This window comes from Oncorhynchus clarkii, chromosome 2 (assembly GCF_045791955.1).
Source record: "Oncorhynchus clarkii lewisi isolate Uvic-CL-2024 chromosome 2, UVic_Ocla_1.0, whole genome shotgun sequence".
NCBI classification, from domain to species: Eukaryota; Metazoa; Chordata; class Actinopteri; order Salmoniformes; family Salmonidae; genus Oncorhynchus; species Oncorhynchus clarkii.
Window position 1 is genome coordinate 44,582,228 of NC_092148.1, and position 14,241 is coordinate 44,596,468.

Sequence of the window (14,241 nt, forward strand, 5' to 3'; positions counted from 1 at the left end):
AGGGCAGATTTCAGAGGTCTTGAAAAAGATGGGTCAACACTGCAAATATTGCTTCTTTACATCAACTTAATGTAATTGTCAATAAAAGCCTTTGACACTTATGAAATGCTTGTAATTATACTTCAGTATTCCATAGTAACATTTGACAAAAATATCTAAAGACACTAAAGCAGCAAACTTTGTGGAAATTAATATTTGTGTCATTCTCAACTTTTGGCCACGACTGTACAAAGCGTTGTACAAGATCTTCAGTTTCTTGGCAATTTCACGCATGGAATAGCCTTCATTTCTCAGAACAAGAATAGACTGATGAGTTTCAGAGGAAGGTTATTTGTTTCTGGCCATTTTGAGCCTGTAATCGAACCCACAAATGATGATGCTCCAGATACTCAACTAATCTTAAGGCCAATTTTATTGCTGCTTTAATCAGAACAGTTTTCAGCTGTGCTAACATAATTACAAAAGGGTTTTCTAATGATAAATTTGCCTTTTAAAATGATTAACTTTAGCTAACACAATGTGCCATTGGAACACAGAAGTGATGGTTGCTGAATATGGTACCTCTGTACACCAATGTTGATGTTCCATAAAAAATCTGCCGTTTCCAGCTACAATAGTCATTTACAACATTAACAATGTCTACACTGTATTTCTGATCAATGTTATGTTATTTTAATAGACAAAAAACAAGGACATTTCTAAGTAACCCCAAACTTTTGAACGGTAGTATATGTTATGGTTAGTTTTCCTTATCTTCACTGTGGAATGTCCATGTTGATCCTCTTGGTTGTGTTGGTCCTCTTGATCCACCCACCTGTCTTCTTTGTTAGTGAAGCCTGATCCCTTCATCCCATAGTTTTTTTCCTGTAATCTAATTTAATATGACTGAAGATGCAGCATTTTATGCCAGGCCCCTTCCAATAGGGTATCACAGACTCGTTAGAACTTTGGCCACACGCTCTGTAGACGGACTACGTGCCCTCTATCAAATCAAAACTGGAATTGTTACTCAAAACAAAAGTTTAGACATTTATAGAATAAATCATACCTAGTTTCATGTTTCTGTGACAGTGAATTAGTTATTGATTTATACAGTTTACAATGGCATTTGATTATGTATTTCTATAAAGTCAACTGTAACGTTTACTCAAAACAAAGGTTGTAAAAGTATGCTAGAAATGTATATAATAAATGATAAATGATTTTTATGTAACAAATGTTACATTAGTTATTGATTTATACAGATTTAAATTGCATTTTAAAGATTGTACGCATTTCCATCAACTGGATTTTTTATTCAAAAACAAAGGTAAAAGTATGCTAGACATTTATAGAATATATTATGTTTCTGTGACAATCAATTAATTAGTTATTGATTTTTACCATTTTAATTGGCCTTTGGCACATGTTGAATGTGTGAATATAAAATCGTTTTAGGGTAGGGGCGTCCAACGGATCCCTGATTTTTTGTTTATTTAACTAGGCGAGTCGGTTAAGAACAAATTCTTATGTACAATTACGGCCTACCAAAAGACAAAAGGCCTCCTGCGGGGACGGGGGCTGGGATAAAAAAATGTATCTAAATATAGGACAAAACACACATCACAAGTGAGACAGCACTACATAAAGAGAGACCTGATAGCAACGACTCTGGTTAGAAAGCAAGGTCATGGCTAGAAGGAATCCTGCTTTTATCAGAATGTACTTTTCGTAGCAGATTGGGATAATTAGGCTTAGAAAAGGCTACTACTTTTAATGAAAGCTCGACCCATGTAGACATGACCGATCAACAGAGGCGCACAGTGATGACGTGGGAAACAAACTACAACGTTCTGTTAGTGTCCCTCCGACATACATTTAAATAAAAAGTACATTGTAAAATTATTCAAACAAAAATGATTTTATAAGCACATTTTTTGAAAATATTGCCGTTTGTCTGACTCCTTATTCATCTTCTGATTTTCTCTCGGGGGAAAAAAAAAATATTTCAACGTGCATGGATCTATCAAATACTCAATGTAATGCGGTTTCCGTCCTTTTCTGTCCTCTTTTTCCGCTGGAAGGTAACGTGGTTGTTTGGTGTTCTCGTAGTCGTATTAAAAATGTCGAACAATTTGACCTGTGCTATGTTTAGATTGCTAATTGTTTAATAACAGCGTACGTTTTTATTACATAGGTGTGATATTGATTGTAGCGATACTTTTTATAGACAGTTCTAATCGAACTATTTCAAATCGGTCAGCCTGCTGCTAGGCCCTAAATCAGTCTGCCATACTACCGAGGTAAAGTTAGCTGGCGTGGTTGTTTGTCCTATACAGAGCACGGGGCTTCGACGTGCGCCCTCATTTGTAATCTGGTGTAGCTAATGCTTGTCAACTATATATATTGTAAATCCCATTAATCGGAAACAGTTGAAGGGCTTAACACGCGATATTCACAGTCCCACTCAACTGGACCATATTCATGCAATTTAGGTACCTAACTTCCTATCCTAGCTATTTAGCTAATTTAATTAGTTTGAGGTAGCCAATTACTAGTTGGGTACATTTTTGCCAACTATAGGAAGGTGACCAAACGATCCTGCCAAGTTGCTCTGTTTTATAGCCTGGCTTTTAGCTAACGTTAGCCAAACAATGAACTTGTTCTATTAACCTTCGTTTTCTGCAAAATGTGCCTTTGATTCCCGTGTTACTTGACTAACTTGTATTAAACGGCCTCATTGCCAAAATCCATTTATCGACTTCACCAGAGTCCGATAAACTCGTGGGTACCATTTGTCTGTCCAGTATGGAGGAAGTGCGCTAGTTTCGCGAGCCAATTTTAACTAGCCTTGGCGCAATGACTGGAGGTCTATGGGTATCTGCTATCCCTTTAACGCTTATTGTCTGTCCCAGGTTCGTCAACATGTCTTCTCATCTGCAGTGGATGGTCATTAGGAACTGCTCCAGCTTCCTCATCAAGAGGAATGGACAGACTTACAGCACCGTGAGTACAACTAACAGACGGCCAAGAATCAGTGGTCCTAGTAAATGTACCCCACATACCTGGTGGATCATGAACTAGGTCATGCTTGCAGTCAGATGTTCTTTGAGTTTGTTGAAATGTTGAGAATTCATCTGTGGTCTGTCAATTCTTTATTCACATAACAAAGAGATGAATGTACACTGAACAAAAGGAGAAATTAACATACAATTCTGGCAACAGCTCTGGTGGACATTTCTGTAGTCAGCATGCCAATTGCATGCTCCCTCAACTAGAGACATCTGTGGTGTTGACAAAATAGCACATTTTAGTGGCCTTATTGTTCCCAGCACAAAGTGCACTCGTGTAATAATCATGCTGTTTAATCAACTTCTTGATATGCCACATCTGTCAGGTGGATGGATTATCTTGGCAAATGAGAAATGCTCACTAACAGGGATGTAAACAAATGTGTGATCCCATTTCTGGGATTTTTTTATTTCAGGTCATGTTGCGTTGATATTTTTGTTCAGTATACACATGGATTGACCATGTAGGGTCGTGCTGCAGGATTTGTCAATGCTGCAGATTGAGGATTTAAGAAACAAGTTTAATGGGATTTGTTAGTCAAATGTAATTTGCATTTGTTTAACAGGAGCCCAACAACCTGAAGTCCAAGAACTCCTTCCGTTTCAACGGGCTGGTGCACAGGAAGACTGTTGGTGTTCAGCCTGCAGCTGATGGAAAGGGTGTCGTTGTCGTGCTGAAGAAGCGTGCAGGTAAACATGGTTCTCCATAATACCAACCAGGAAATGAAGTACAGTTCCACCACATACCTGTTTATGGTGATTCTTCAATACTTGTCATAATCCACCTCTTGTGAATCACCTTTATTGTCTTGCTGTAAAGATATTGGTAGCTGTTGTACCTGTGAACCTGACTGACATGTCATTAATTTAGGTCAAAGCGTACTCTAAGAATGTGAATTGAGGGAGTTTCGGCTTGTTTTATTACTCAGGCCAGCGCAAGCCTGCCACTTCATATGAGAAGATCACCATCAACAAGAACTCGCGTGCCACACTCAGCAGCCTGAGGCACATCATCCGCAAGAGCAACTACAGAAAGGACCTGCGCATGGTGAGCACACTCTACTAAACCACTTGTTTTTCTACTGGTCTTCAATATTTGTGCAAGGGACCAACCTTGCTTTTGACAAAAGTATGTAAACCCTGTTGGATTCAGGACTAGGATTGAAGACTTCTGTAGTCCCACACAAGTTTGCATTTTAGACGATGATGGGCCGATTTCCCCATCAAATGTGTGCTAGCCGACATCCACATAGAGGTTGTTTTTGCAGTGTAGGAAGTGGAACTGTGTTAGTGGTCAAATCCACAAGTGGCTCCCTGCGTTCCCTTATTGCGGACACTGCCACTGTATTTTCCGTGAAACCACACCCAACTTTATCTGACAACCCATGCAGATGTCTTACAAGTTCAAACACTCAAATGTGTGATGTTCAATCGTATACACCTTGATATACACTGATTATACCCCATTCAAATAAACATGCATTAGAATACACTTTCTTTCTTTGTTTTGAACTTCTAACACGTTAGGGATATGACGGTAGTGGTTTGACACGAGCAGCTGCTCACACCAGACACCGCCAAAATATCCCCTATGCGGATTAGAGGTCGACCGATTATGATTTTTCAACGCCGATACCGATTATTGAACGACCAAAAAAGCTGATACCGATTAATCTGCCAATTTTTTGTTTTATTTGTAATAATGGCAATTACTACAATACTGAATGAACACTTATTTTAGCTTAATATAATACATCAATAAAATCAATTTAGCCTCAAGTAAATAATGAAACATGTTTAATTTGGTTTAAATAATGCAAAACAAAGTGTTGGAGAAGAAAGTAAAAGTGCCATATGTGCTTTGTAAGAAAGCTAATATGTCAGTTCCTTGCTCAGAGTATGAGAACATATGAAAGCTGGTGGTTCCTTTTAACATGAGTCTTCAATATTCCCAGGTAAGAAGTTTTAGGTTGTAGTTATTATAGGAATTATAGGACTATTTCCCTCTATACCATTTGTATTTCATTAACCTTTGACTATTGGATGTTCTTATAGGCACTTTAGTATAGCGCACGCTAACTAGATGGCCATTTCACTTCGGTTACACCAGCCTCATCTCGGGAGTTGATAGGCTTGAAGTCATAAACAGCGCAGTGCTTGACACACAATGAAGAGCTGCTGGCAAACGCACGAAAGTGCTGTTTGAATGACTGTTTACGCGCCTGCTTCTGCCTACCACCGCTCAGTCAGATGCTTGTATGCCCAGTCAGATTATATGCAACGCAGGACACGCTAGATAATATCTAGTAATATCATCAACCATGTGTAGTTAACTAGTGATTATGATTGATTGTTTTTTTATAAGATAAGTTTAATGCTAGCTAGCAACTTACCTTGGCTTACTGCATTCGCGTAACAGGCAGTCTCCTTGTGGAGTGCAACGAGAGAGAGGCAGGTCGTAATTGCGTTGGACTAGTTAACTGTAAGGTTGCAAGATTGGATCCCGAGAGCTGACAAGGTGAAAATCTGTCGTTCTGCCTCTGAACAAGGCAGTTAACCCACTGTTCCTATGCCGTAATTGAAAATAAGAATGTGTTAACTGACTTGCCTAGTTAAATAAAGGTGTATAGATATACAAATTTGGAAAATCGGCACCCAAAAATACACATTTCCGATTGTTATGAAATTTTGAAATCGGCCATTCCGATTAATCGGTCGACCTCTAATGCAGATGTCTGCCCACGCGGGTTAAGCTCAATCTGATTGAATTGAGGCCCGAGTCTTGTCCTGGACTAAAGTATGTCTAATGGAAGTTCTCCATTGAAAGTGTTTTTTTTTGTCCAGCTCCAGCTTACACGGAACCCAAACTGGCTGCGCACATGTGCCATCGTGCATAAATGTATTTTGGCCCCCCACACCAAACGCGATCACGACACGCAGGTTAAAATATCAAAATAAACTCTGAACCAATTACATTCATTTGGGGACAGGTCGAAAAGCATCAAACATGTATGGCAATTTAGCTAGCTAGCTTGCACTTGCTAGCTAATTTGTCCCATTTAGCTTGCTGTTGCTAGGAAATTTGTCCTGGGATATAAACATTGAGTTATTAATTTACCTGAAATGCACAAGGTCCTCTACGCCGACAATTAATCCACACATAAAACGGTCAACCCGAATCATTTCTAGTCACCTCTCCTCCTTCAAGGCTTTTTCTTCTCTGGACTTTATATTGCAATTGGCAACTTTCAGAAATTAGGTGCATTACCGCCACCGACCTCGTTCGTCTTTCAGTCACCCACCTGGGTATAACCAATGAGATGGCACGTAGGTAGGTCTACCTGCTTCTATAAATCAATGAGATGGGAGAGGCAGGACTTGAAGCGCAATCTGCGTCACAAATAGATCTGGCTTCTATTTTAGCCCTTGGCAACGCAGACCCTCGTTGGCGCGCGCCAGCAGTATGGGTGCAATAATTTAATAAAATAGATTTCTACATTTATTTTGCCATGTGAGCCGTGTAGTCAGGGTGTTAGTGTACAGGAATCTTACCCTTGCAGTGGACATGAATAAACCTATAGGGCTTAAAGTTGTGTAATGGGTTTATGGTCAGACTTGTAGCAAGTAAAAGATGGATCCAAGTATAATATCTTAAAGTTGAAAGATGTCTTATGTTTTCCCAGGCTGCTCTGCGTCGTGCCAGCGCCATCCTGATGAGCCAGAAGCGTGTGGTGGTGGTGAAGAGGCGTTCCAAGGCTGCCAAGACTGCATAAAGTTGCCGAGTTATGACAAATAAAAATAAAAAATGGGTTTGAGAAACACTACCCTGTCAGTCTTCAATCTTTGGGTCGTAAGAATAAAGAGCAATGTCTCAAGTTGGCGTAAGTGGCTATAACACCACTGTATCTTGTGTTTGAGGGTTCCTAGGAACACTTATTTTCCTTTTGATGGTGTAATTTTGTTTTTGGCAGGCCTAATTTAAATGGTGCTATGCAACATAACCTGTTTCTGATTCATTCAATCTGGTTATTTAAACCCACAGCCCATTTCCTGGTTTCCCGATAGCGATGGAACTTACGAGTGTTTTAATGATGCATCTTTCCTACAATGGCCGAATATGTCACATGCGTTTCCCCAAATGCCATGCATAGAGAACGGTCGCTTAGTGTGTAAATATCAGGGGTTGGAATACATTTCTAGAGAAACTGGAACGAAAGTGAACAGCAGTTATTTTAAAGCATGGGAATCGGTTGATAACTTTGTTCCGGGCAATTCTTTTTTTTGTCCAGCGATGGATATGCCAAAGCCCTCACTCTCACAAACTACTCTACCAGCTAAAAGTATTTGCCTGTGTGTGCTGGTAGGTAATGTGCCCTTCCCCCTCTGAAGCTTAGACTACTGTAGCCTGACAGTTTTCATTAGAGAATGGATTACATTTTCAATGCTAGTTATGGATACTATAGTTTCACATAGGATTTATTAACTACAAAAAGAAAAGATGTGTTTTTAATTCTGGTGCCACTCTCCGCACACAAGCTTGTTAGCTAGCTCTGGGATGTTCAAGGACATTAAAAGTTCCTCCATAGAAGCTGCTCCTCCGTAGGAATGAACCGCTTAGCCTAATTTAAAGGGTAATTCTCAACCCCATTTTCAGCCTTTGCCCATCCCCTTAAAAAAAATGCATTCAGCTGAGAAGTTGTGGTTAGAGGGAATTGCTCATAAATGTAGTTATGCGGCCAGCACTTTCTCACGAAAGCATACTTGCCACACGTCCACTGGCACACTGATAATTGTCGCCTCTATTAGGTTTTGATTGGACAATGCATGTTAAGTAATTTTTTATTTCTACCCCTCTCAGTATTCCTAAGTGAGATTTGCCAACTCAGCTGAGAACGCCATTGCCTAAATGTTCACCAGATGGCGTTGCGATCAGTTTCGCTATTTAGCTTGCTAAATGTTTTTTAAATATTATCACATAGGCACTTATTGAAATGACCAAGAACTTCCACAAAGTTGTCAACACTTGAATCACAGAGAAAGATTCATTATGACCACTTCCTTCCGTTTGTATATCGAGAAAGGTGTTGATTTGATTCAAACAATGAGGGAAAGCTGACAAAATGGGGCTAATAAAATTTGTTGGAAGGAGAAAAGACAAAGGATTAAAGATCATACAGTCAAAGTAAAAATGTAGCATGTCATCATTGGGTGTGGTGAGTGATTCTGGCCTAAATGTAGCCTAATGAAGCTACTGATACCTCACCAAATCACCCTATGTTTTACCAGTGTCATGGATTTAGGATTTGGTTGGTGGATCGTACTGGTGTGTCCCTACTGTACTGGTTACCTACATTCAATTCTTGATACGGTAATACAAATTGGGAAAAAGGAAAATTGCCCTGCCAACTATTAACCCTCTAAAAAACAAAACCCCATTGGGCTTGGGCAGTGTGATGGCAATTGCGTCGTCTGGACCTATTGGGGCGGTAAGCAAATTGGAGTTGGTGGAGGTGATATGGTCCTTGACTTGTCTCTCAAAGCACTTCATGATGAAGAAAGTGAGTGCTTCAGGGCGGTAGTCATTTAGCTCAGTTACCTTAGCTCTCTTGGGAACAGGAACAAGGGAGGTGGGGGGCTTAGGGGCGGGCAAGCGAGCGATGAGGGGGAAAAAGACAGTGAGGTGCCCCCCCTGTGTTTGCACGACTCATCTGTGCCTCTAGAGGATATTGACAGTATGATCTCCACTCTGTCTATGGCCCTGGGGGAAGAGGGGCTGCAGGGGTTCTTTGTGAAACCGCAAGCCTGCGTCCCAAACCCAATCCCGCTGCCATGGGCAGAGGACCTGGGGGAAGGGGCAAACATGGAGAGCCTAGTGGGTGGCGAGCAGGTGGCCTTTTCTGAAGAGGACCATCTTTGCATCCCTGTCGGAGGAGATGGAGCAGGGGAGCATCGGGTGAGCCTCCTGTTTTGTTTTTGGGGAGTTAGGAGAATAATATTTTTGTTTCCTTATGGATACAATCACTTTTGTTAGTGTAAATGTAAGGGGGTTGAGGGATAGGGTAAAAAGAAGTGCGGTTTTTAGTTATTTAGAGGGTGTGGGGTTTGACTTTTGTTTTTTACAGGAGGTTCACCTAAGGGATAGAGGGAATGTTGAGGTTTGAGTGGGATAAGGGGGAATTAGTTTGGGGTATAGGGGGGGTTGCCTGTCTTCTTTTCAGATCACGACGGGGTGCTCCTGCAGGTGAGTTCTCCAGTCTGCCTCTTCGGTAGGGGGTACTGGAAATTAGATTGGGATGTGCTGGATGAGCAAACTTTCGTTAATGCCTTTATTGGTGTGTTTCGGGGGCTTGAAGGCCTCCGGTCCATGTGCGAGGGGGTGTTAGAGTGGTGGGTCTTTATTATAGGAGGAATTGTAAGAGGAGGAAAGGAGGGAGGTGGATCATATCCAAAGGTTGCTCTAGCTCGAGTACGAGGCAGGCAACGTCGGCGGGTCGGTCGACTGGGAGAGATCCACTTCCCTGAAGGAGCAACTCAGGGAGCTGCAGGAGCAGAAGGCTCGAGCTTTCCTGGAGCGTGCACATAGTGGCTTTTTAGAGCATAACGAGACTTGTTCCGCTATATTCTTTAAAGACGCATTTTCGACTTTTTCAAAAAAACACCTGCGTGTCGCCGGGGAAACGTTGGGTGGGGAGGAGCCGGCTTTTGCCAACCCGCTGAGGTCTGCCGAGACCCCCGGGTGCCCGGCGGGTGCAGGGTTCCAATTTGTGGGTTATCGCTTCTCGGCCTTTTGGCTCAGATCAAGCTTGGTACCGAGGTGCCCCAAAGCCTGTTGAGTCAAAAGGTCGAAGGAAGGCAGGAGGGAGGAAGGTTTATTGTTTTGTTTTGTAGAAATGTTTTTTTTTAGTATTCCTTTTCTATCAGAGGCTTCTTTTTTGAATAGAGCTTGATGCCTGAGAAAATGACGAAGGATGTGCCAAGAAGAGTGGTTCCTGGGATTGGGCTCGCGAATACCATGAGGTTCGCATGGAGAAAAAAGGACACGGAGCCATTCGGGAGAGAGATGTTTCGCAGAACTGTCTTGATGGGGACACTAAAATTGGCAGTTAAAGACGTTTTGTGCTTTCAGGATAACCCATTGGAAAAAGCCTTTGATGTTACGTTTTACACAGAGGAGATGCATGAAGACATCATGGAGAAGGTGAGGGCTGTAGGAGGTGAGAGTCCTATGTGTAATTACGAGGTCACAAGTCTGGCCAAGAATAATTTTAGGGTGGTGGCAGTGAACATATATAACCCCCATGTCAAGGACGAGGAGGTAAGGGCATTTCTGGGGAGGTTTATGGATAATGTTTCATCGGCAAGGCTCCTCAGGGACTCCCTGGGGTTTTGGACTGGGAGGAGGTATTTTCAGGCCCTCCTCTGGGAGGACCCAAAGGGGTTGGAAGGTTACCTCCATCCTCCAGCGATGTTCTCCCTGGGGGCTGGCAGGGAGACATTGTATTATGCCCGTCAGCCTCAGTTCTGCAGGCGATGTATGGCCTACGGCCACACACTCGCCTCGTGCAGCACAAGGAGGTGCAGGTACTGTGGATCGGGTGAGCACGAGGCGAGGGACTGTGTCGAGCCGAAGGCATGTCATGGGTGTGGCTCGGTAGCACAGCTGTGGCGGGACTGCCCGGCTCGGCAGAGGTCATACGTGTCTGCAGCTGGGGGGAGAGTGAAAGCGGGGGATGGGGGAAGAGACTGCACAGGAGGCTGAAAGAGGAAGAGAAGGTCGGGACAGATGGAGAGGAGGCCGGGATAGAAGGAGAGGCGACCAGAGGAGAAGGAGGAGGAGCAGGAGGCTGAAGGACAGGAGGATAAGGAGAGGAGGAGGAGCAGGATGAGGAAGAAGAGTGGAGGGGCCAGAGAAGAGAGCGGTGGAGATGATGGAGACAGACTGTATCGATGAGGATGGAGACAGAGAAGGTGTCGGAGAGGAAGGGGACAGAGAAGGTATCGGAGAGGATGGAGAAGGCATCGGAGGTGGGACCAGAAGGAGAGGGTGTGAAGGACTGGAGGGACAGCAAAGTGGTGAAAGAACGGGTGGAGGGAGTTAAGAGAAATGGTGGGGGGACTAACGGACAAGGATGGGGATGTGCCATGGTTGCGTCCTCCTCCAATCAAGAGACCTAAGAAGGGGGAGCGCTCGGACATCAGGAGGAGGAAAGGGGGCGGGGGGGGGAGAAGTTTCAGGGCCCTCGTGGGCTCCCTCTCTTTCTTCTTTGTTTACACCCCTGACTGAGCTTGATATCCCAGGCATGGCCCAGGGTTGGGGGATGGAGGGAGGATCAAGCTTCCTCAGTCCAGAGTCCGGAGGAGGGCAGGGTGGTAGACCTGAGCGTGGAGAACACGCAGGGTGCGTGTGTGTCGGGTGGGGGGATGGGGGCTGACGGGGGGGAGTCAGGAGGGGAGATGGTGTCCCCATTAGTCGGGATGGAGATAGGGAAGGTGAGATTTTGTTGTTGTTTCTTTTGGTGGGTTTATGTGTAGTTGGTAGGTGGGAAGGGGAGGGAAGATGCTCCCATGACTTTTGGTTTTGATTATTGTTTACTAGTTTTGAAATTAAATGTTTTGTGTTATTTGGCATTTGAGTTGATTGAATTATGGAAGATTATTGTTTGAGTTTGAAAGTAATAAATATATTTTATTTAAAAAAAAAATCTGTTCTTATCAGTTTAATATCTGATACGTCCCCAATCGGGGGACTACATATTAAATGGATTTTTCGAACAGGGAGTCGGAAATGGGGCTTGCTCCGTCCGCTCCACGCATCGACCCGGTATTGCAGTATCTCCGGGAACGGTGCAACACTTTTCTCCCGTTGTCAAGGAAAAATAAAAATTCACCAAGCTATGTAAACAGCTAGCTAGCAGAAGAAGAGAAGGAAAGAAACATCCAAACTGAAAGAAGGGCGAAGCGCCCTTCAAGGGGTCCCCGTTTCCCTCCATTTGACTTAAAAAAAAAAAATTGGCCTGGATAGAGTGTGTGTGTGTGTGTCTCGCTCTGTCTCTATGACTGAACGTTTTAATGGTTTGTTTAGGTTGAATTGAGAGACCTAATTCATTCAAAATAATGGCGAGGCAATTTCTATGTAATACATTGTGTTTCCCAAATGATCACTGGAATAGCCTATTGGGAATGGAGACGTATTTTTATTTTTTTAAAGGTGCTGGGTCATGGGATGAGACAGTTATCTAAATCTGATGAATTCTAAATAATAATGAAGAGACAATTAGGATAGATTTGTGCCCATCGAAATGTTCTTATGAATTTAGCGAAGTACATGGCACGTTTTGGGGTAGAGGAAGTTGAAGGTAAAACTGCGTAATTACGTTGACTACACAATAACGTTCCTCAAATTATGACAGAGAAAATTGGTTGTGTCATTTAGAAGGAAAATGCGTGCATTATAGCTTTGAGTCACTTCGCAGAAAAAAAAGAAAAAAAAAAGTTCAATTTTCTATTTTTTTATTTTTTTAAAAAGTAGCTGAATATCGTTTTAAAATAATTCCCGGTTATTGATTTTGGTTTGATTGTTCAGATAACACCATTTGAAGTTAACCTCCTGGTTAAGGTATACTAACATTAGAATCTGTTTTCATTATGGGGAACAATGAAAGGCAATGAAAGGAGTTTTTATGTTAAAGGGACAGTATACGTTTATCACAGTTGTGTGTGTGTCTAATGGCAGGGTATTTAAGAAGTATTTTGGGGAGACAATTTGGAGAAACACGAATAAAACATGAAACATCGAGACAAATTATTTGAGTTTGAGGGGATTATCATAATTATTAGGTTTTGTTTTTGTAGTAAATGTTTTGGGTTTAAGGGGATTTCCATGTTCCCAGAGACAAGATATCTTAAAGGGGTACACTCACATATGAAATATTAGAAGTTTTTATTTTCTGAGTCTTAATTAAATAGGTAAAATATTTTGATAAAGGAATGTTGTTTAATATAGTAAGAAACACTTCTTTGGAGGGGTGGTATGACTTATGACCTCCATTGTAACTTTCCTTTGTGGTCTGATCAGCCTCATTGGAAAGCCATTTGGATGGAGAATCTAGGGTCATTTGTAATACTGATATTAAGGTAATTTGATACAAAAAAGGCAGTGAAATTTACATTATAGTGTCATTATATTTTCTCTGATGAACGTGGTGTGAAAATTTAGCTAGGATAAGTTTTATTTATGGTAGACTCATGTTAAGTATTTGGGACATATTTTGAGCCAACAGGGCTGGGAAGAAATTTAGATATTTGTGTTTGGTTTTAACACCTGTGTATAGGGGGTGCCATTTGAATAATTAATTTGTGGTCATGGGTAATACTGTTTAAAAAATATATTTTTTTAATTTAATTTATTTTTTAAGGTAAATTAATTATAGTGGAGTTTAATTAACCTATATAAGGACTTTAGAAAGTGCCACCATAGACATGTTTTTCTAAAAAAAATCCATGAGTTTAGATAAAGCCAAACAGTGAGACATTTAGTTCAAATTTGGAAACATGAGAAAAAGAGCTAGACAAAAAGGGGGAAAAGGCAGAACAGAACAGCCCTCCCCCGCACTGCAGAGACCTTGAAGGTTGGAGAGCAGAGAGGAGAAGTTTTAGAAGGGAGCCAGGACGAGCAAAGATAACAGTTACTGAGTGGAGACAAAAGGGAGAATTGGACATGTGGAAAATGAAAGGGGCACTCCTACATGATAATGTCAGAACAGAAGGATAATATACTAATCTTACCTAAGTAATTATTTAGAGTAGGTAAGGTTGTTACCTGGGCAGAGCCAGGTATCAAAAGGGGGATGGGTAAATTGTGGTCTAGGATAGGATGGGGCCTACTGGATAAGAAACTAATAATTTAAAAAAAATTAGCTAACAAATGGGCATTGAAGTTAAAGATATAATCAGATAAAACATATGAGAAACTGTTTGTTAACCACGCCTGTATGTCCAGGATTTTATGCATTACAGGTGAACTACAGGTGAAGTCACTCAATCCAGTCCCAGAGGCTTGTTGGGGGGACCATACCAAGGACTCCTGGTGACAGCTAGCTGAAAGAGCTACCCGGATTCATATCACACGGCGGGAGGGTAAGACACTCTGACACTGTCGAACAATAAACAGTGTTCGAGAGGAGAACTGGAA

The 14,241-nt window shown here is 41.9% G+C and overlaps 1 protein-coding gene and 1 pseudogene across 1 annotated transcript; both read left to right on the forward strand.

Moving 5' to 3' along the window:
* Positions 1-545: 545 nt before the first annotated feature.
* LOC139368353 (large ribosomal subunit protein eL28-like) lies at positions 546-6,871 on the forward strand. The gene is made up of 4 exons (XM_071107129.1): positions 546-2,985; positions 3,617-3,740; positions 3,980-4,098; positions 6,734-6,871. Exons 1-4 carry the CDS (start codon positions 2,839-2,841, stop codon positions 6,821-6,823), a joined length of 480 nt encoding a protein of 159 aa, XP_070963230.1. The 5' UTR covers positions 546-2,838; the 3' UTR covers positions 6,824-6,871.
* A 4,858-nt stretch (positions 6,872-11,729) lies between these two features.
* Positions 11,730-11,905, forward strand: LOC139383811 (U2 spliceosomal RNA; annotated as a pseudogene).
* The last annotated feature ends 2,336 nt before the right edge of the window (positions 11,906-14,241 follow it).